Source organism: Silene latifolia, chromosome 2, assembly GCF_048544455.1.
Source record: "Silene latifolia isolate original U9 population chromosome 2, ASM4854445v1, whole genome shotgun sequence".
Lineage (NCBI taxonomy): Eukaryota > Viridiplantae > Streptophyta > Magnoliopsida > Caryophyllales > Caryophyllaceae > Silene > Silene latifolia.
Window position 1 is genome coordinate 180,134,915 of NC_133527.1, and position 22,213 is coordinate 180,157,127.

At 40.2% G+C, this 22,213-nt stretch overlaps 2 protein-coding genes across 2 annotated transcripts; both read right to left on the reverse strand.

The window, feature by feature from the left end:
• Positions 1–945: 945 nt before the first annotated feature.
• LOC141643526 (uncharacterized) lies at positions 946–5,441 on the reverse strand. The gene is made up of 3 exons (XM_074452718.1): positions 5,275–5,441; positions 1,325–1,490; positions 946–1,202 (listed from the first exon to the last, which is right to left on the reverse strand). The coding sequence occupies exons 2-3, from the start codon at positions 1,487–1,489 to the stop codon at positions 1,155–1,157; spliced, it is 213 nt and encodes a 70-aa protein (XP_074308819.1). The 5' UTR covers position 1,490; positions 5,275–5,441; the 3' UTR covers positions 946–1,154.
• Positions 5,442–7,004: 1,563 nt separating this feature from the next.
• Positions 7,005–9,493, reverse strand: LOC141643530 (karrikin insensitive 2 receptor CA-like). Its single transcript, XM_074452722.1, has 2 exons — positions 8,931–9,493; positions 7,005–7,674 (listed from the first exon to the last, which is right to left on the reverse strand). The coding sequence occupies exons 1-2, from the start codon at positions 9,383–9,385 to the stop codon at positions 7,230–7,232; spliced, it is 900 nt and encodes a 299-aa protein (XP_074308823.1). The 5' UTR covers positions 9,386–9,493; the 3' UTR covers positions 7,005–7,229.
• Between the last annotated feature and the right edge of the window lie 12,720 nt (positions 9,494–22,213).

Consider the following 22,213-nt stretch of genomic DNA (forward strand, 5'->3'; position numbering starts at 1 on the left):
AATCCAAATGAATCGAAACTACTATAGCAACTTTAAAATGACTCAAAAAGGAGCGAAATCGGAATTTCAAAGTTAGGAACGGATTGTGTAATATTAATACGAATAGTCGAAAGTTTAAAATAATCTAACTTCACCATCTTAATTGTCTATATAGATGTCAAGATAAGACACAAAAGTTGTGTTCTTTTTACACTTAATTTCAGTTCATATAAATTCAGTTTAAGTCTATTAAATGTAGCTTCAGTTCATATAAATTCAGTTCAACTCTATTAAATGTAGCTTAGTCCATACGATTTCGGTTTGGCCAAACAAGTTGGTGCCAAAAATTGTCATTGACAAAATTGTGAGTATTCTTTAAGCACAAATTCTCATTGAGGACGAACACTTTTTGTTACTTAAAAAAGACGGATCAAATATTACTCCATTTTAACGAAAAATGTGACCATTTGTCTTAGAAAATTGGTCTGGTTACATTTGTCTTAAACGGTCACATTTACCCCGTTTTCAGTTTGTGACGAAATGTAACCCGTATTCAACCAGACTTATTGTTCTTTAAGCTTATGATATACGGTACATGTAGTACTAATTGCCAGTTACAGACTTACAGCCCATTAAACATTTGAGTCATCCAAAGATATCCATTGTATATAAGCAAATCATAAAATAAAGTCCAAATAAACCAAGTATGAATGTATGATGATAATGCAAGAGATCAAAAAACCACAAACTCTAGCAATGAACCAACGTTTCAAGACTACCTCGGAAAATCATAGCCTAGCCTCAAATTAGAGGTTTAGACTGCTCGAGTGCAACAGATGCACACCGTAAAAACCCAAAATGATGAATTTTGTTCATGTATGTGAACCTATACAACCTGTTTTTTTTTTTTTTTTTTTTTTTTTCCGATGTTCTCAAGCTTTTAGTCGAGCTCTAGAAGACGAAGAAGAACAAGAAAAATGGAATTTTATAAGCCTAGTAAGAATACAGAGATAAGAAAGACAATAACAAATACTCGGTATTAAAGCCGTCTGCATATCACCGATTATTACATCCCAATGTAACAAAAAACTGAGAATTCACAGTTTCACACATACAAATTTAAGAATAGTATGTAGTGTTTAAAGTTGCATATTCATACACACCCAATTAGCTTCTCATTCCTTCTTTCCGATTCCATGAGACATGTTATAGATCCCCCTGCCCTGGAAGAAAACAACGAATTTTAAGAAAATACGAATAAAAAAAACAGAACTGCTAGTCAAGAAGACTTGAGCCAGAGTCATTGCCTCAGTAAAGAAGCAGCGGAAGAGAAAGTGAAACTCACAATCATGAACAACGAAGCACCGGCAAAAGCAAGAGGGATGGCAACAGAGGTGATCTTATCCATAGGTCCTTTTAGGTACGTGTGTTTGTGGATCGCTTGGTAATACTTCTGCTTTTCAATAAGCTTCTCCCGTGGGTAGAATGGTGACTCCATTTCAGCTGTCATCCTGCACAATAAGATCAGCAAGTGACTGAGTTCATCATTTGAGGTTCTTCAAGAGCCAATGTAACACTAGGAGTCGTAGGAGATCTAAGGCATAAAAGATGTGAGACACGAGGCACAACTGCGTAAGGCACTTGTAACTCGTGTAATAAACTTTTGGCGACAGTGAATATACACTGTTTAAAACAAATAAACAAACTGGCTGAGAAGAGTGTCCAACATTAGTGAATGCAATTACGGGTGTAAATTTCTTTATTGGTCATTGGAAACAACAGCGTTTAACTTGGGAGGTAAGATTTTACAACCAACCCCGCTAACTCAGTTAATGCGCAGGAAGCCAGGAACATTTGACGCATTGAGGCAATGTTGGTTGTAAGATTTTACAACCAACCCCGCTAACTCAGTTAATGCGCAGAAAGCCAGAAACATTTGAGGCATTGAGGCAATGATGTTATAGTCGGCTTTTCTAACTAGTAACTAGAGACCAATACCAGCATATTGAACATTTCGTGGACAGAGTAGGCTAGAGCGCTAAGTAAAAAAAATTGGGCAAGCCCTCCAGCCGTTCACAAAGAGTTTATCACTACTGCAGTTTAAGAAAAGCCCTCTAAATCCTATGCAGGAAGAGAAGTCTAGAACAGCTAGAAAAGTTCATCACTTCAAATACTTTGCATTTTCACAACCCAAATTCAATGTGTTCACATCAACAGAAATCTACACCAACAAACACTGATCTAGTTCCTCTTCATTATACCCACCAGAATAGATAGAAAATGTGCCAATAGACCAACCAGAACAGAAATCGCAAAATAAGCATCAGTAAACGGTAACTCAAAAATATATACTCTGCAATAAGGAAAATCGACTAGACAAATTGATTTAGCGATGCATGTGATCATGAAAGTGAAAATTTCCTGTACATTAAATTATGAGTTTATTTAACCCAAGTAAGCAATTAGAAACTAATATAATGACATGTAGAATCAATCAACCAATAGCAAATTCACTTCAAAATAGGCCGTTAAAGGACAAGGCCGATAAAACATGCTTAAAGAGCAATAAATACCAATAGCCATGAATCATGATGCCAAACATTGAGTAATGTAATTAGAATGCGAATCATGATGACAATTTCATGTTGAGCAACAAAATGTAGTGGAGGTAGAAGGTCACTTGAAAACTAGGTAGGATTAGAGCTTAACTACTCCCTTCATCCCATTTATATTGTGACTCATATAGACTAATAACACGAAAAGAGATGTTCTGATAATTGAACATGACAACTTGCATTGTACCTTTATATATACTTGAAGACATTACTAGTGTATTTGGATTGAGAGATTTGGAGGGGAGGGAATTGGAAGGATGAGGAATCCATTGTTTGGTTAGCAAAATGAAGGTAGAGAGATTTGGAGGGGAGGGAAAATGGATCCCTCCATTGCCCTCCTCCAAGGCAAATTATTTCCCTTTAACATAGGCAAGATTTGGAGGGAAAATCATCTCCTCCATTCTCTCTCCCCTCCCCTTCCCTTCCTTTCCTTTCCCTCCTTTCCCCTCCCCTCCTTTTCCCTCCTTTTTTGCTATCTAGTATCTAAACACACCCTTAAGGGTATGTTTGAATAGCAAAAGTGGAGGAAAAAGGAGAGAAGGGAAGGGGAGGGGGGATGGAGTGTGGTTGTTTAGATACAATATTCCTCCAAATCCTGCCTATCGTGGAGAGATTTTGATTAGGCATGGAGGAGGAAAATTGGATCTCTCCAAATCTCTCCCCCTCCATTTTACCTCCACCCTCATTTGCTATCCAAATAAGGGATTTTAAATCCCATATTCTCCCTCCCTTTCTTTTCCCTCCAAATCCCTCAATCCAAACACACCCTAAAGGTACACGAAGGAGAAAGTAATGACAACAATCTCACACTAAGCAACACAACTGATTTGTACATGCGAGCACTCAATATTCATCACATTTTTAATTGGCCTGAGCATTAAAAATTGGCCTGAGCATTAAAACCATCAAGACACTATGATCAGAGACAAATTTGTAGGTACGTAAAGTGACTTAATTACATACGGTAAATGCTGAAAGTTCTAATATTCTCACTGGCTGTATGGTACACCCGATGTAGCTAAGAATTTCTCATGATCAAAACAAAGCACTATTTACAGTAAAAACCGATCCTCCTCCCTAGTACTCTTTTATGTTGGAATAATGGCTCAAAAAGTCATTTGTCCCACATTGAAAAAAAAACTAGCTAAGTTGTTTTCCTTGTCCTACATGGAAAAAAATAAAACAATTTTATGGATTTATAATGTTCCTCTTTACCTTCTTGTTTGAACTTGTAATCAGACCTTTTGTGGAGGTCGATAAGTTCGGGCAGGGCCACACGCGCGACGTGACTCGCCGGGCCATCGGCTCCTTTTATTTTTTGGAACATTGTTTTACTGTTTTTCAAAGGTTCAATTTCCGAGACTGATTGGTGCAAATTGACTGTTGTAGTCTTCCAAACTGATTGTTCTGTTTACAATGTTTTTATTTTTCCTAAACAGAATTTCGTTAACTCTTATGTTTTCTCTGGTCTATATAAACAAGCCTTTTGCTCTCAATTAAGAATACACGACTATCATTCTTAACAAACATCAATTGAGGTTTTCTGGCAACGTTCTTGGCTGCTCTCATCTGCGTCTTTGCCTATACCAAAGTTGCAGCGGTTGTGTTAATCCTTGGGTCGATTGCCATTGAGGCCGTGTCTAGCAGACGGGGCATATTTGACTTTTAGGCAGTCAGTGTCCTAAAGAAAATATGCCTCGTGTGCTACACACGGCCTCAATGACTGTCCTAAAGTTAAATATAGTCTGTCTGCTACACACGGCCTCAATGGCAATCGACCAACAACCGCTGCATTGGTATAGACAAAGACGTAGATGAGAGTAGCCAAGAACGTTGCTAGAAAACCTCAATTGATGTTTGTTAAGAAAGAATATGAGAAGAATGGTAGTTGTGTATTCTAAACTGAGAGCAAAAGGCTTGTTTATAGGCCAGAGAAAACATAAGAATTAACGAAATTATGTTTAGGAAAAACAAAAACATTGTAAACAAAACAATCAGTTTGGAAGCCTACATCAGTCAATTAATTTCCTAGACTGCACCAATCAGTCTCTCGGAAATTGAACCTTTGAAAAAAGGTAAAACAATGTTCCAAAAAATAAAAGGAGCCGATGGCCCGCACTGGAAGTGCTCTACCCAGAGCCCAGCCCGGCGAGGCGAGTCGCGCGTGTGGCCCAGCCCGAACTTATCAACCTCCACAAAAGGCTAATCACAAATTCAAACAAGAAGATAGAGAGGAACATTATAAACTTGTTTTATTTTTTTCAATGCGAGACAAACGACTTTTTGAGCCATTATTCCAACATTTCACTAACGATTAGTAATGAGTGGCTATCGATTTAAGCTAAGAACAAATCAAACATTTTCACAAAATCTATAACCCTAATCATCCACAATCAGATAAATTTGATCTGAAATTTACTCCCTAGTTATTTCAATCAATTTACTTACAACCTGTATAATACACAAAATTAATTATAGACAAGAGTTTATTTTATACGAGATTATCAAAAGAAAATCTTAAATTATTCACTCATCCGTGCTACAACAAAATCTATTAAAATTGTCCCGGAAACGCGTCAATTTCACATCAGAAATCGTTAAAACTTAACAACAATCAAAGAAAAATATATTCACACTGCATTATTAATTAATAAATGGAGAAGAAAAAAAGAGAGGATACCTGATTCGGTTGAAATTAGAGGAAGAACAGGCGTCAAAATTGCTGAAGGAAGTGGAGGGTGATTTAGTTGATTACGCTTGCGACTTGCGCTAATTTTTTCTGGAAAAATTCTCGTGTCTACCGGAATGACCGTATTCCTATTCCTTACACGTTTTCTCCAGTCACTTGGAAGTTGGAACGAGAAAATTTTACACTATTATCACAACAAAATTCAAAACTGGAGAACATTTCGGCCCAACCAATTTTGGGCAATAAGGGAATACAAACTCTTAAGAATAGGGACGCTTAACTGCTGATGGGTTAGTCCAGACCAATAAATTGGATCGGCCCCAACCCAAATCTATAGACCAAATGGGAAAAAATTCCAACCTGCTATTCGTCGTCGACAAATTACTAATTATCGTCGACATTTATACTTAAACTACCCAAGATACCCCTCCATTTAGACACTCCAGAACACCATGTTTCCCTCATTCGCTCTAAAATTGATAAAATGGTTACAAAACCGCTTTCAAATTCATTTAATCACAAATCCGTCATCATCAACAACCGAATCAACTAAGAAAGTAATTTTATTTTAAGTACACTTGAAAATTTTCACCTATTATAATTGCAAATCCTTAATTACTCCCATTCTCCCAACTCTGCAGTAGCATTAAACGATTCAAACCCAAACAGCAAACATTAAAAAAAAAAAAAATTCTTTGAATTGAAAAGAATGAAAATCTGGATATCGTCGAGTATGAACAATGTAATCTCCATATACGATCAGATCAAGAATCACTACAGTCAAAAATCTGCCGCCTGAACCACATCCGGCTCGAGGTCGGGACGTGGAACCACCACGTCCGAACCTAGGCTTGGACGAGAAATCACCACGTCTCACCCTAGGCTAGGACGTGGGTGATCGACGTCCAAGCCTAGGGTGAGACGTGGTGGATTCTCGTCCAAGCCTAGGTTCGGGCGTAGTGGTTCCTTGTCCTCGTATGTTCGTGTTTGCTGGAGTTCGTAAAACAATGAAGACTCATTGTTGTGAGAATGTGAGATATGGTTTGATGATGATGATGATGATGATTGATTAATTTGATTTGTATTGTGAAAATCGTGGTATTGTATAGTGGTTTAGGGTGAATTTGATACCAACTGGTGAAGACAATAAACATGGAGTATTAGCTTTGCATAGATTTTCAATTTGTAAATGGATTTTTCATTTGATTTTTTTTCCAGAAATTTTCAGATTAAATCGTTTTTAATAGTTCGTTATTTCGATTGTTTAAATGGTTTTCATTTTGAATCGTTTGATATAATCGAATGCCTTGACACTATTGGAAAGAATCGAGTTGTTTGATTACATTATTAGTTTGTCATTTGATTTGTGTAATTAGTCTGTCGATTGGATGGTTATCGAATTCGGGGAGATGTTAAGAAACTAAGTGAATGCTTATGAAAGGGTTAAAATTGGAAGTTTATTAAATATTGTCGACGATATTTAGTAATGTGTCGACGACGTTTAGCAGCACCCAAAAAATTTAGGTGAGGTTAGCGGTCCAAATGGTTTTACGAATTCGGTTTTCTTCTGAACCCGATTTTATAGGTTTAGATCATAGGTATTAGAGTGAATAAGTCATTGGCCCCAAATAGTGTGAGACCAACCCTAAAAACCCAATTAGTTTGTCAAATAACTCCATTTTACCAAAAAAAAAAACTGCATTTTGTACCGCAATTTAGCTCACTTTTTTAGTCCACCCTTGTGTAATTAATCCTCCGTATATTAATCTCAGAAGAAACTTCATCATATTATTTCAACCAAAATTATGCGACCTTAAACTTGAAACTAGCTTTACATACAACCTATCACTTATGATACATTTGTATGCAAACACGACCAACGTGGATTCAATTATTCCGGAGCTAACAAAAACAAGAACATACAACTTCGATCTCATTCCTTACTGTTAGACCACAATATCTTGACGAATGTGTCGCAAAAGAACCGGAATTGCAATACCCGGAGAGCTCAATTGAGGTAGATGACCATCAGAAGACATAACTTCGACAATTGAGTCACCTCCCAAGTTCTGATGGAGGTACTCAGACACAACCACCGGAACCTCGAAGTCTTTCATGCTCTGGATGATGTGAACAGGTACCGTGACATGGCACAACATGTCTCTAGCATCGCTTTGGAATATAGTTTGGGCCACTTTCAAGGCAATGTCGGGCCTCATATTGGATAGAGTCCGACTGAACTCTTGGACCGCCACAGAGTCCATATCACCTCCGACTACAAGTGGTGCAAAGCCCGAGCACCAAGCCTTGTAGTTGGACTCAATTGCCTCAAAGAGTTGGTTTATATCTTTTTGCTCAAACCCTCCATAGTAATCCACATCGTTCAAATATCTGAAAAGGAATTTCTTTTCAGAATTTTACGACTTATATAAGCCTAGACAATAATTGACATAATAGACAGTTTCTTTTTTATTTCTTTTTCGGTTTAATAAGCGCATTATTTCGCGGATAATAATCAAACCCTGAACCTCACGGTTGGAATATAAGAGTTCTTTCTATTTAAGTCAACTCATAGTATTTCTAATCAAATCTCTAATTCATCCCACATTCCCACTTGATGAAAATACTCAGAGCAAAGAATCATACCACGGATTACTATGGACTTCAAAGATACCCTATTAATTGCACGTGAGCACTTCTACCGTTCTACGCCTCTGCCCCTTATTTTAATCCGACATTTCGCGACTTAAATGTCATTTTTATTACACGTAACTTCGTCAGACTATCATGTATATTCGAGGGTTTATCCAGTACACATTAAAAATAACGACTGTGGATTCCCTCGTCACAAAAAATAAAATAAAAATAAAACGTCATATATTTCAGATTAGGAATGAAAGGTGGAATGCCCATAAGAACAATTTGACGGTAATAACTATTAGATGGAGCAGCTAGCCATGCTATAGACGGATATATCCGTTTATAGCCAAAGACGGGTCAAATAGCTTGAAAGTGGTGACATTTTTGGCCCCACCACTCCACTTGTTACTTGTCCTATTATGAATGTGATATTGTACGTATTTGGCCCGTCTTTAGTTATAGACGGCACAAGGAGATTTTTTGTAGATGGAGTAAGCGTCGTCTAGAAAGTAGCACTATAATTACTTGTATAAAACCGCTTACACAAATACACTACGATTAGTTTGTTTCATTAATGTGGATCATAATTTCTTGGTAATCGGATTCATTTTACATTATTTGTGATTTTACAAGCGATTAAAAGATACTTCCTCCATTCAACTCCACTCTACCATTTTTTTTGTTCACGTTTGTCAACGCGTGTATTACACGCTAAATATCGTTAGCTACGTATTTGCAAAAATTATAAAAGTTAAATATTTTTAATATACTCTTAAAGACGAATCAAACAAGATTCCACATGAATATATTTCCACTTACGTATCGAGAGAAAATCGAAATTAAATACACAATTGTGAATAGTGTACAAAAATAAAATAGGTAGAGTGGAGTTGAATGGAGGAAGTAATATGTAAATCCTATTCCCTTATCCACCATAAAAGTCAAATAGGGACAATATAAACAACTCAAACCCGTAAATATATACTCGTAATACCTACAAATTATACCTTGGAGAGGCGCCGAGAAAGATGAGCTTGGAGAAAAGATCAGGACGCGAAACAGAAGCAATGGCACCAATAAAAGCGGAAACGGAATGACCAACGAAAATACAATTCGTAACGTTCACTTCCTCTAAAATAGCAAGTAAATCATGAGCAAAACCTTGTAAGGTAGAATACCTATCAAAATCAAAGTAATCAGGGTTAGTAGTACCAGCACCCATATTATCATACAATACTACCTTATATTCATCTACTAAATGTGGCACCAAGTGTTTCCACACCGATTGGTCCGTTCCGAGCCCATGAGCTAACACTATTACTTGTTCACCTGACCCTATTATTTTCACATTGTGTGCTTGTACTACTCCCATTTTGTTGAATTGTGTATTGTGAATTGTTGTTGATTGTGGAGAATAAGTTGGTTTGAGTTGTGAATGAAAGTTGGCTTGCAATGTGGTCATTTAGTATTACTTCGAGGTTGAATAGAAAATCTTATTTCATTTTGATTAAGATAAATAGATTTCAGTTGACTATTTAGATTTTATAGTTCTTTTGACTTAATTTCAGTTTTTATAGGTAGTTTTAGTGTAATTCAGATCGATTCAATTCAGTTAAATGCCGATTAATTCAGTTGATTGGTCGTTCACTAGATCTCATTTATCCAAGTTTATAAATTTTAGATTTTTGGTAATTTTGGGAGGGTTGAACGTATCAGAGCCTACCACGTCAGAGGGTATGACGTGGAGTGGAGATGAAGGTAGTATCATAAAAGTATAACTTGTACAGTAAGATATGGTAATTGGGGAAAGTGCAAAGTTGAAGTGACACGTTGACATTTCTCACGAAGGATGACTAGGAACATGTACAAAATGAATCATCTCCATTTCTTTCTCTTCATTTTCTCTTTCAAACTCATTTAATAATATTTTTCTCACTAAATCTCATTATCCCTTTATTTTTACCCATAAATTTTGAGTCGTTCGATGATGCCAGAATACGATCTGAACCACTGAAAGTAAATGGCCTCTCCATTTCTTTTTAGGAAATGGAGAGAAACTCTCCTCGAACATGTAGAGCTGGCCAACAGCCCGACCCGACCAAGGCCCGACACGCCATCAGCCCGCCACCCTACACGGCTTGCGCAACCCGCTCTTGACCAACCCGGCCCGCTCCTTCTCCTTGGCCTGGCCCGGGTTTCATTTTCCCAGCCCGGGCCCGGCCTGACCCGTCTATTTTAGGAAAAATGAAAAAGTTTATGTTAGGCCTGACCCGGGTCAAGCATCCCTCAGCCGCCCTGGCCTGGCCTGGCCAAGAAGAGCCTGGGTCTGACCAGAAGAGTCCGGCCCGAGTACAGGTTTAGGGACATGAGTACATGACTATCAACTTGTATTTGGAATAATAAAAAAATTAGTTAGAACCCCGTGCAATATATGTACAGTATTTAAAGTTTAACTAGTTTTGTGACCCGTGCAATACACGGGTTTTATCAAGACGATTGTTTAAAACTTTGTTCTGATACAAAAATTTAATGAAGGGGAAAGAAAATGGAGACCCATTTTTTTAACTATAAATAAAAGATTTTAAGATAAAATTTAAAATGGTTGACACATGTTAAATAATTCATTTTGTGGTAAGATTTAAAATAGGGAAGAATTTTGTTTGAGAAGTGGGTAGTTAATACAGAGTATAATCCTTCTTAAAATTTATTCATGCATATGTTTGTTCAAAGTGGGTTGCGAAGTCGAAATTAAATGTATTTTTTTGTTAATAAGTCGACGTGTACTTAATGTAATGACATTATAAACAAAGAAGAAACATATAGTTTTATTTACGTGGAAATTCTTATGTTAATGACAAAGTATACAAACTTAAATTCATTTTGGTGGATTATCTTGTGAATTTGAGTTGTATTACAGTTATAATCTACATAACATTCTAAACATGATGATGTAACTTGTTGTTTCAAGTCATATGCATAATCATTTTTCATTGTATTTAATTACTTTGTAAGGTAACAACCAAATATTCTACATCAAGTTTCAAACCAAACAATTGTTGTGGCTAATCACATACTGCAAATCTGTCGGAATCTTGAAATAGAACGAATTTGTCTTAGCAATGTAAATCAAACTACTTAAAAGAATGCACAACATCTTCCATATTGGCTTGTTCAATTACATAATCTACACGTACTACCTGCATGTCAACAAAAAAAAATACATGTAAGCAAATTAATCACCTTATAAGCAGATTACAAATACTAATCACGTGATTTAGATATTAGCAAGGAAGGAATTAGAGTTGGTTATTTGACTTCATAACTATGAAGTTGAACTTTTTTATTTTACGCATTACTTAAATATTAATTTTTTAAATTTGCAGCTTTATACTATGAAAACTATGGAAATTCAGAAGAAATCAACATGCAAACAAACTATAAAGTTTAAAGTTTAATAGAAACGTAGCGACTTTGAGATCCAAAATTTATATGAAATTGAACCACTGATTTTCAAAGCATGATAAAACGGAGGCGGATGGAATGTTTATCTTCAATGTACATTTCACATGACTCATGGAGAATCCCCATACTACTAAGAGAATAAAAATTCTCTTAGTTTTCTCTCCAAAAGCATCTAGCTAAATAAGGTTATAAACAAAATTTTCTTTCATTATATTATTATTTTTTCAATGAATATATTCTTATAAATAAACTCTAATTTTTAAATAAATTCATAATTATGATTTTTTCATTAAAATAAAATAAAATTGATATTAAATTATAAAGTATAAGTTGCTAAATTTTTCAGTAATGCAATAATTATTACTGTAGAGAATAATTTGACACGTGCTTACTATTAGCTTCGTGACAAAAAAACATTCACAACATAAATAAATTTTTTTATTAATTTTCCATTTCAATTTTTTTGTTTCATATCAAAATACAATGGAGTGAACTGATAAATATTAATGAGGTGCAAATTTTAAAATTAAGTATAAATCCTCCTATATACTAAGAGAATACAACTTCTCTAAAGTTTCCCTCCAAAGTGCTCAAACTTATATATGGAAACAAATTAGATTTTCATTTAAAATAATCTATACATAAAAACTGTATCACCTATTATTAAGTTTGTGACGAAAAAAAATTTTGTAAAAAAATTTGATGTAGTTAAAATATTTTTTGATGACGAGGGGGTTGAGTCCCCCCGGGCCTATGCATTCCCGCACCACCCCATGGACCATGTAAGTCACCCCCTTCGGGGGCTGCAGTGGCCAAGTGATCATCGCCCCAGCTAGTAGTCGAACCCGGGACCTCTCGACTTCTGCATTTCTGCAAGCTTTAAGGTTTAAACGGCTACCACTGGACTAACACCACTTGGTTACAAAACCTTATCCTTTATGTGAAATAATTTCATGAACTAAATAAATGATATTACTATCCTTTTAAAATTCTATTATTAGTGTTTATTTTACTTAAGTATTTACAGAATTTGTTTGTATATTACTTAAATTAAATAAATATTTTCTTTTCCATATATTTTATATTTTCCAAAACATTATCCTTTACGTGAAATAATTTCATGAACGAAATACACGGTATTACTACCTTTTTAAAATTTTATTATTAGTGTTTAATTTCACTTAAGTATTTACAGAATTTGTTTATAAATTACTTAAATTAAATAAATATTTTCTTTTCCATATATTTTATATTTTCCTAAGAAAATATTTTATATGATCTTTAATACTCATTTGTCGATCAATTAGTTCTTTAAAACATCTTCTATATACAAAAAAGTTATACTAACAACAATAGTGAATTAGTTCCTTTAAAAAAAAGTAGTGAATTAGTGACAATACAATTTTTTCTTTCAACTTCATTTATTCTTCTCCGTTCTTAATTTCTTATGCATGTATTCAGTTTTTTTTTAATTTTGAATACATATTATACTACTCTATATGAAATTTCTTGAAATTATTAACTTATGGTTAATGCGTATTTTTTTGTTGTAGTTTTAAAGCTAATGGAATATGGATGGATTTTTAAAGGAAATAACTGGATTAAATTAATACAATATAATAATAAATTGATAATTCATGTTATATTAGTTTGTCAAGTCACATTGTTATTGTGTACGTGGCTTTTTTTCATCCCATTTGGCATCGTCTACGTGGCATTTTTAGGCAAGCTTTTTAGTAATATTTTATAGATATTTTTAAAAAATTACTTATATTGGTATTTTATAATTGTTTACATTTCTTATCGTTATATTTTACTTTGATAAATAAAAATTGAAAGTGAAAATTAGTTAAGAAAATTGAATAATGAGTTGAAATATATTTAATGAAAATATTTTTCTAGCATAAAGCTATTGAGTTTCAATTTATATATTTTTTTTTAATTTTTTTTGTCACGAAACTTATAAGTTATAATTGTGTTGTTTTTATACGGAGTATTGAACTCATCATCTAATAATAACATCAATAAAAGATTTAACAATTTATAGTTAAGACTTAAGAGTATTGAAAATAATATAATTTGTGAAAAGATGAATTTTAATGAAATATAATAGATGAATTAAATTGTAACTATTGGTTTCCTTATTTAATTTAATACAATTAATACACTTACTTGATAAGTTAGAAGATAGTCAATCAAAACACAAATCTAAGATTACAAAACTAATAGATTAGATGGCAAAATTAAATTTTTGATTCATGATTCTTTTTGTAAGTATAGAAGATCCGAAAGGGGAGGACGGAAGAAGGGTTTATGGTAAAGAGTTGTTAATTAACTACTTAATAATATAGATTTTTATCTTTCAATTTTTATTTTTGTGAGAGTAGAAAGCACTATATACCCCTAAGAGTTGAATTTGTATAGCTAAAGCTTACATTCCCTCTATAATATTCCATTGTTTACATCTGCATTTGGACAAAATATCTATTTTTATTTTGCAAAAACCGTAGAGAGTAGGAAAATATGGCACGTACATTTCATAGAACTAGGCCACCTCCAACTAGACCTGGCAAACAGATCGGGTCGTATCGGGTTCGTGTTCGTGTCACATGTAAACGGGTCACAGACCCTCCAACCCAAACCCGACCCAATTAAATTTCGTGTCGTGTTCGTGTCGACCCACATACATAAATGGGTCATCAAGCCTCAACCCTAACCCATTAATTTCGTGTCGGGTTCAGGTCGTGTTTTCGTGTCTTGTCCATATTTGGAAAGTTTAAGTATATTTATGTGATGAAAGATCAAGAAAAATTAGGATTAATTTAGTAAACAGATCTTTCGTGTCGGGTTCGTGTTTAGAGAGCTCAACCCAAACCCAACCCAATTAAATATCGTGTCGTGTTCGTGTCGACCCACTTACATAAATGGGTCATTAAGCCTCAACCCAAACCCGTTAATTTCGTGTCGGGTTCGTGTCGTGTTTTCGTGTCGTGTCATTGTTTGCCAGCTCTACCTCCAACTGTAAGTGAATGCAACATATAACCATCTCAACATTGTCAGAATGAGTTGTGTTCTCACTCCCCTTCTAACAAGTAGCATTACACCATTTAACAGCCGACCATCCCAATGTCAACTTCTCAACCACACTCTTTTGTTTCTACAATAATAATTAGATCTGGGAAAAGTATACCGAACCCGAAATACCGATTAAAAATACCTGAATCAATACCTGACCGTATACCCGAAAGGTATAACTGAACTTCACCCCGAAACCTGAATCGACCTGAATTGATTCGAAATCAAACCGAATTTGTAATATCCGAAATAGACCCAAGATCGAATGAACCCGAACGGTTTCAACCTGAATTGTATTAATCCGAACTGATATATACCTGAACCGATTTCAACCCGTACATTGATGACAAAAACCCAACATTGAAACCCGAAATGACCCGAATGTACCTAGGCGTCAGATCTAGGGTGTCTTTTTGTACATGAGTCTCACCCCTTTGACGTCAATGAATTAATATTATATCGTAAGTATAACATTATTTATTACTTTTTTTAAAAAAAGTATTCGTATTATATCCAATCTTTTTGTTCCGGGTGTAATTCCAGAGCAGTTATTTGTTACCACCCGTGCTTGTAGAATGACGTCTTTGATTGAATCCTCCTTTCGGTCTCCTGAAACAATGAACAAACTGAGGGCTCGGCTTTGGACCGAGCGAACTCACTCCGACGCTCAAGTCAGTAAACTTAAAGAGATAAGTTGTTGTTACTTGGCGAAGTATATTTTGTAGAGAGATAAGGAAGATATTACCAGATGAATAGTGATTCTTAGGTTAAATTGTGGATCCTTTCCTCAATTAGGGTTGAGGAGTACTTATAGACTTTCACCTTTTGTCACGTAGTGGCCAAGTGGCTAGCAGGTGGAAAGACTGATCTACCCTCGGCCGAGGGACCCATGACAGGCCGGCGGGCCCTGCTGACTCGCCGCCGAGGGGTCTTGGATATGAGTTCGCGGATATGTGCCCCGGCCGGCTAGTTGCCGTGGCCGAGACATAAGAGACAGGCCGACAGGCTGCGTCGGTGAGGCTGTCTAAGTCGTTGACTTGCTGTGGATATCTTTGACCTTGCTCAATACGTTGACTCGGTCAGAGAGTGCAGAATATGCCCCATCAATTTGCCCCCAGCGTAGTCTATGCCGTGGTATGGGCTCCGATGTATGTTGAGCGTATATTCTGCGCAAGTAAAAATTTTCTTTCTCGGCCTCTTCTACCTTGGCTTGGTTCTGCTTAGGCCGTACCATATCCCCCCTCCACATGGATGTGTAAAGGGCATCCGATGTGGAAAAGTGAGTGACGCTGGCCGAGACCAGGGTTGAGAGTGCCGGTTGTTTTTGATTGCCCCCGGCCGGTGCTACCTAGCTTGGTTAATCATGTGGCCGGCGGAGAACAGATACTTAGGAATTTGTTGAGGAAGATGAATAGGCAGAGAAATATGAAGGGGCGTGTTGAAGACGCTTGGTCACTGTTGCATTGATTGACGTTCAACTGTTGCAACGATTGACATCCCGTGGTTGCATGTCTGACACGTGTTTGTTCGCTGATTGGCTGACGTTTCATGGGCTGTGCCCTGATTGGTCCTTCTTCATGGGCTTTCCCCTATAAATAGGGCAGTTAGTCCCTGAAATTGGCCACGAATTTCATTTTCTCTAAAATTTTCTTCTCTCTAAACTTTCAAGGGCTTCTTTCTCTTCTAATATTCAGAGTCGTTACTTCGGCTGGTGCTTTTCTTCAAGGTAAACAAACAAATTTTTCTCAATCTCTTATTTTGTTAAGTAATTGTTGCTACCATGTCTTCTGCTGATGCCTGGACCAATAAATTCGCCAGTTGTTCCGGTGGAACTCTTTTCGAGGGTCATTTCTCCTTTGGTGAGGGGTACAAAATTGTTATCCCTGAGGAGGGTCAGGCGGTCTGTTGCCCTCCCCGGTCATATCGGCGTATATATCGTGCACCTGGAGTATGGGCTCCGGTTTCCTTTGAATGAATACGTCACGGCCATCATCAAAGCTATGAACGTCGCTGTGGCTCAACTGCATCCGTTGGCCATTAGGACGATAGTTGGCTTTGTGTGGCTCTGTCTCTTTAAGGGGGAGGCCCCTACAGTTAACCTATTTCGCCGACTCCATCATCTTCGGCCATCGACCCTCGGTAAAGTGGGGTGGTACAGCGTGCAGATGGAGTCGGGCTACATTTCCGTTGATAAGCTTTCCTCCTGCAAGGACTGGAAAGAGAGGTGGGTGTACGTTAAGGTGCTTGGGATGACTATCCGCGCCCCGGTCCTTCCAAAGACCAAGTCAACTTGCGGTGCGAGAGTAAGGGGAGCGTGAAAAATGGGTCTCTCGGAGTAAGCTCAAGATGGACGCTTGAGGGTTCCTCTTAATGCGGATGAGGAGCGGGCGTCTGGCTGTTTGATCCGAGAAGGGATGAGTGCCCCGACTCGGATTATTCTTCGAGGATGAGTTGCTTTGCCGCGTCGGCCTCATACCGGCCCTCAAACAGGGTGAGTAGGGTCGGTGTGAGGCCCATCTTTGCCTGTTATGCTCCTATTTTTAGAGCTTTGTTTTGCTTCTTTTATGTAACTCTTGTCTGGTTTCTTGCAGACCGGTTTGGCCAGGATCTGTCTGAGGGGACCTTGAAGATTTTAGGGCTTGATAAGGACGGGAAGGTCGTTCAGCGGCGTCCTCAGGCTGACGTGCATGATCGTATACTGGCTCCCAACGAACTCATGGACAAGCAGCTGAAGGCACTGGATCCGACGGTGGCTCAAGCACGGGTTCTCGGAGGCGTGCCGAAGAGAAAACCAAAGGCAGCGTCCAGGTCGGCGACGGCGTCGATCCCAACTCCCTCTTCAACCCCAGCGGTCCAGAAGGAGCACGTGGAGGTCGTCGATATTACCGCGGAGGTGGTGACTGTTGCGAAGGGCCCTCCTCCTCCAAAGAAGAGAAAAGAACCACCGCCGACTTCTCTCATTGTCGGGGAAAGAATGATTCACCCGGTCCTTCATCTAAGAAGGTCCAGACTGGTACGGACCTAACCTGTGGTTCAGACTTAGCTGGTTCATTATGCATTCCCGATGACAGACTCTCTGATGTGTCAATGAATGTTGACATGGATGCGCTGTGTGAATTTTTTGTAGATCCGCCGTCGGCAGCCGCCGTTCTCACTGATCGACAATTAGAGAAGCAGCCTGAGAAGGCGGGTGATAGAAATGTCACCGTTGACTCCTTACTCCAGAAGGTTCCCCCCGCCGAGCTTGTGGCAGAGGGTACGAGAATATACAAGAGGCTGGCGAAATGGACTCAACTAGCCGGCTCCCACATTATGGAGCAAGAAAAGGCTATGGCCCAAGCTGGGCCATTGATTCAACGGCTTAAGCTTGATCTTTCCGCTGCAAAGGGGGAAGCCGGGAAGGCTAAGCTTAACCTCCTTGCTGCTCGGAAGCGTGTGGAGGAAGCTGAGAAGCTGCTATTGGCCGAGAGGGCCAAAGTTGAGGTCGCGATGCCACCTCGCCAAGTTCTTTGGAGGAGCGGGACAGGTATAAGGGCGGTTACGACGTCGTTGTTGCCAAGAGTGAAGAATGGAAGGAAATGTATTTGGCTCATTCGGAGGCACATAGGGGCACAAGGGCTATCCTTGCCCAAAGGGAGAAAGATATTGAGATGCTTCAAACTGAGATCATCCCTAACATGTGCGCTCAATTCGGGATCGGCCGAGGAAGCGACCGGGGAGGCAATCAAGAAGCTCATTCTGAAGGCTCCTTCCCGTGGGAAAAATTTGAACAACTTCTGGATGAGATGGCCGATCTTTGCGAAAAAAAGCGGCTGCGGAAAAGGCGGAGGCGGCGAAGGCGGCTCAGATAGCCGAGGCCAAGGCGGCCTACGATGCTAAGGTGAAGGAGGCCAAAGAGGAGGCTGAGAGGCTAAAGGCACGTGAAAATGACGAGCTTTCCTCTGGGCCGGCCACCGAAGATGATGCTGCTGCTGCCGATGGTGGGCAGCAACAAGCGTAGGGAGACGGGCGGTCGTCACCAGACTCACCCGGCATCTCGGATAGCTTCAGCTGTTCGGGAGCCAACTATTGAGCCTTTCCTCCCTGCCATCTTTTGGCGCTTCAAATGTCATGTCTGTAACATTTTGCTTTTCTTTTCCTTGTTTTTGTAAAACTTTGGTAGGTTGCGTTTTGGCTTATCCCTATGGGGACGACCGTCGTCTGTATTCTTCTCGTTTGTAACTTGTTACCATTTTTAATAAGAGTTTGCTTATTTTGCCTCTGGCTTGGCCGAGGTCTTCTCTTGTCTTCTTGCGTTATTAATTGAGCGCTTTTTTTTTCCTTTTTACCTTCGGCTTGGCCGAGGCAGCTAGAATGCGTATCTCAACTGCGTTTAACGTCTTTTTCTTGAACATGTTAGCATGTTGGTCGCTCCTCTTTCACTCTCGGTCTAGCCGAGGCGTCGGAGTCGCGCTTCCCAACCGCCGTTGTGAACATGTTGGCGTGTCGACCGTTGTGTCCTCTGCTAGGCCTTCGGTTGGCCGAGGCGACTAGAGGTTACGACGCGACAGCGTATGTTAGCGTATCGACCGTTGTGTCCCCTGCCAGGCCTTCGGTTGGCCGAGGCGACTAGAGGTTACGGCGCGACAGCGTATGTTAGCGTATCGACCGTTGTGTCCCCTGCCAGGCCTTCGGTTGGCCGAGGCGACTAGAGGTTACGGCGCGACAGCGTGTGTTAGCGTATAGACCGTTGTGTCCCCTGCCAGGCCTTCGGTGGGCCGAGGCGACTAGGGGTTACGGCGCGACGGCGTTCGTATCTGTCAACTGCGCTGGTAGTGACTGCCGTGGCGTCTACTTCCTGGTAGTGACTGTCGTGGCGTCTGCTTCTTGGTAGTGACTATGGGGGGAAAATGAACACTGATGGAAAACTTGGACGATTCTTCATTAGATATGAACATGCATCGGGGTGCCCACAGTTGTCTTGGGCACCTCCGCCGCTATACAAAGTATTTCCTGAGATTGTCAGTGTTCCAATGGCTCATCAAAGGCACACCCTCCATGTCTGTCAGTCGGTATGTACCCGACCTCATTTCTTCAACCACTTTGTAGGGACCTTCCCAGTTAGCCGTCAGTTTACCATGAATGTTCCCTTTGTTGGTGGCGGCTGACTTTCTTAGGACTAGATCTCCTACTTTTAGGTCCCTTTTGTGGACTCTTCGGTTGTATGCTTTTCTCATTCGGTTTTGGTATACTGCCAAGTTGAGGCGTGCTGTATCTCGGCTTTCCTCGACCAGGTCTAGGGAGGCTCTTAGACCTTCCTCATTTTCAACCGGGTTAAAGGTGGCCGTTCTGAATGTCGGCACCGTTGCCTCAATTGGCAGGACTGCTTCGGATCCGTAGACTAAGTGGAATGGACTGTACCCCGTTGCTTCTTTCTCCGTGGTCCGGAGGGACCACAGGACGCCGGGTAGTTCATCGGCCCATCTTCCCTTTAGGTCTTCAACTGTCTTTTTCAAACCGTTGAGGATTGTTTTATTGGTCGCGCCTCCGCTTTGTCCGTCCGTTTGCTCGTGGGTGGCGGGGACGGAGAAGTACGCAAATTTGATGCCAAGTTCTTCCAACCGGTTCATTATTGTGTCACTCCAAAACTCTCGGCCGTGGTCAAATACCATGACTTGGGGTAACCCAAAACGAGTTATGACATTTTCCCAGATTACCTTTCTTACGGCCGCCGTGGTCTTGGCAGGTACCGCTACAGCTTCAACCCATTTGGTGAAGTAGTCAATGGCGACGATCAAGTAATTTCTTCTTCCGGAAGCCGTTGGAAATGGCCCAAGTAGATCCATCCCCCACTGTGCAAAAGGAAGGGGATTAAGTACCGGCTGCAGGTCTCGGGAAGGTGCATGTATCACCGGAGCATGCATTTGACAGTTGTTGCACTTTTTGGTTTTGGCTCTGGAATCTTCAAGCATGGTGGGCCAGAAGTAGCCGGCTCGGAGAGCTTTGTGGGCTAGTGTTCTTGCCCCCATGTGATGGCCACAGATGCCTTCGTGAATTTCGTCGATATTAGCTCGCGTCGGTGGCCGACACATTTCAAGAGTGGCCTTATCACGGACCTCCTGTATAATTCTCCTTCAAACACCAAGTACCTTTCTGCGATCCTCTTTATCTTCGTGAGAGATGCGGTCCTCCGTAATTCGTTCATCGGTTTGTACTTCATTATCGGAGTCATCCACGTCGTCTCGGCCTCTATGTCGCCCACCATGCCGACGGTCTCAGTAATGCTTTGGCATTCCTGATGTCCACCAGCACGGTTCGACTAACATTCTTGATGGTTGAACTGGCAAGCTTTGAGAGAGCGTCGGCTCGGTTGTTCTCGGACACAGGAATGCATTGTATACGAAAAGATTTCAATTTTGAAGTGTCGCTTTTACCCTTTCCGGGTATCTTACCATCCCGTCGTCTCCGGTCTCGTACTCTCTCTCGATTTGATTAGCCACTAAAAGTGAATCTGTCTTTAAAATGATGTGCTCTGCCTTGGCGGCCCTAGCTAGCTCGACTCCGGTTATCACCGCCTCGTATTCGAATTCGTTGTTTGAGGCCGAGAAGGTAAATTTCAAGGCGTACTCAAACTCGTCCCCGTTTGGGTGATGATAAGTATCCGGCTCCCGAGCTGTTTGCCGTGGAGGACCCGTCGGTGTATACTTCCCATACTCTGGGGTTTTGCTCTTCTTGGTATGTGCACTCGGCCAGGAAATCTGCAAGTGCCTGCCCCTTTATCGAGGGCCTCGGCTTGTATTGAATGCCGAAGCCGGATAGCTCTACTGCCCATTTGATGAGCCTGCCGGATTGCTCAAATTTTTCCAATGCTTTCTCCAATGACTGGTCGGTTAAGACCGTCACGGGATGTGCGTCGAAGTAGGGTTTCAGTTTCCTTGCGGCGACGGCGACGACGACAAAGAAAGGCGCTTTTTCAATCGCGGGTAATTTCTCTCGGCGGGCAACAACGTATGGTCGACAAAGTAGATTAGGGTCTTCTTGCTTGTCCTCTTCTCGACGATCACGACACCGACCGTGGCCGAGGTAATCGCTATGTACAGATATAGCGTCTCCCCAAAGATCGGCCTGGACGAGTTGGGAGAGTCGAAGATGAGCTTTCGGTTGCTTGAAAGCGTGCTCGCTCCTCCCCAGTGAAGTCTTTATTCCCCTTCAACACCTTGAAGAATGGGGTGCTCTTGTCGGCTGACCGAGAGATGAAACGGGCTAGAGCCGCCATCCTCCCTGGTCAAGACATCATAACCTCTTTTCGATTCCTCGGCTCCGGCAGGTCTAGGATTGCTTGGACTTTGTCTGGATTGGCATCAATTCCCCTGGCGCTGACAAGTACGCCGAGGAACTTACCTGCCCGGACACCGAAGTTGCATTTCATTGGGTTGAGCTTCATCTTGTATTTCCTTAGTGAACAAAACGTCTCGTGTAAATCGGCTAAGTGCTCGCTGTCAGACTTGCTTTTTACAATAGCATCGTCGACGTAAGCCTCAATGTTTCGCCCTTTTTTATTTTGGAACACTTTGTCCACCAGCCTCGTGTAAGTTGCGCCGGCGTTCTTCAAACCAAACGGCATCATTTTATACATGTATGTGCCGTTAGCGGTGATGAATGCGCATTTAGGCATGTCTTCCTCGGCCATGAATACGTGATGATACCCTGAGAAGGCGTCCAGCAGGCTCAGCATGGTGTAGCCTGCCGTGGCGTCAATTAAACTATCTATTCG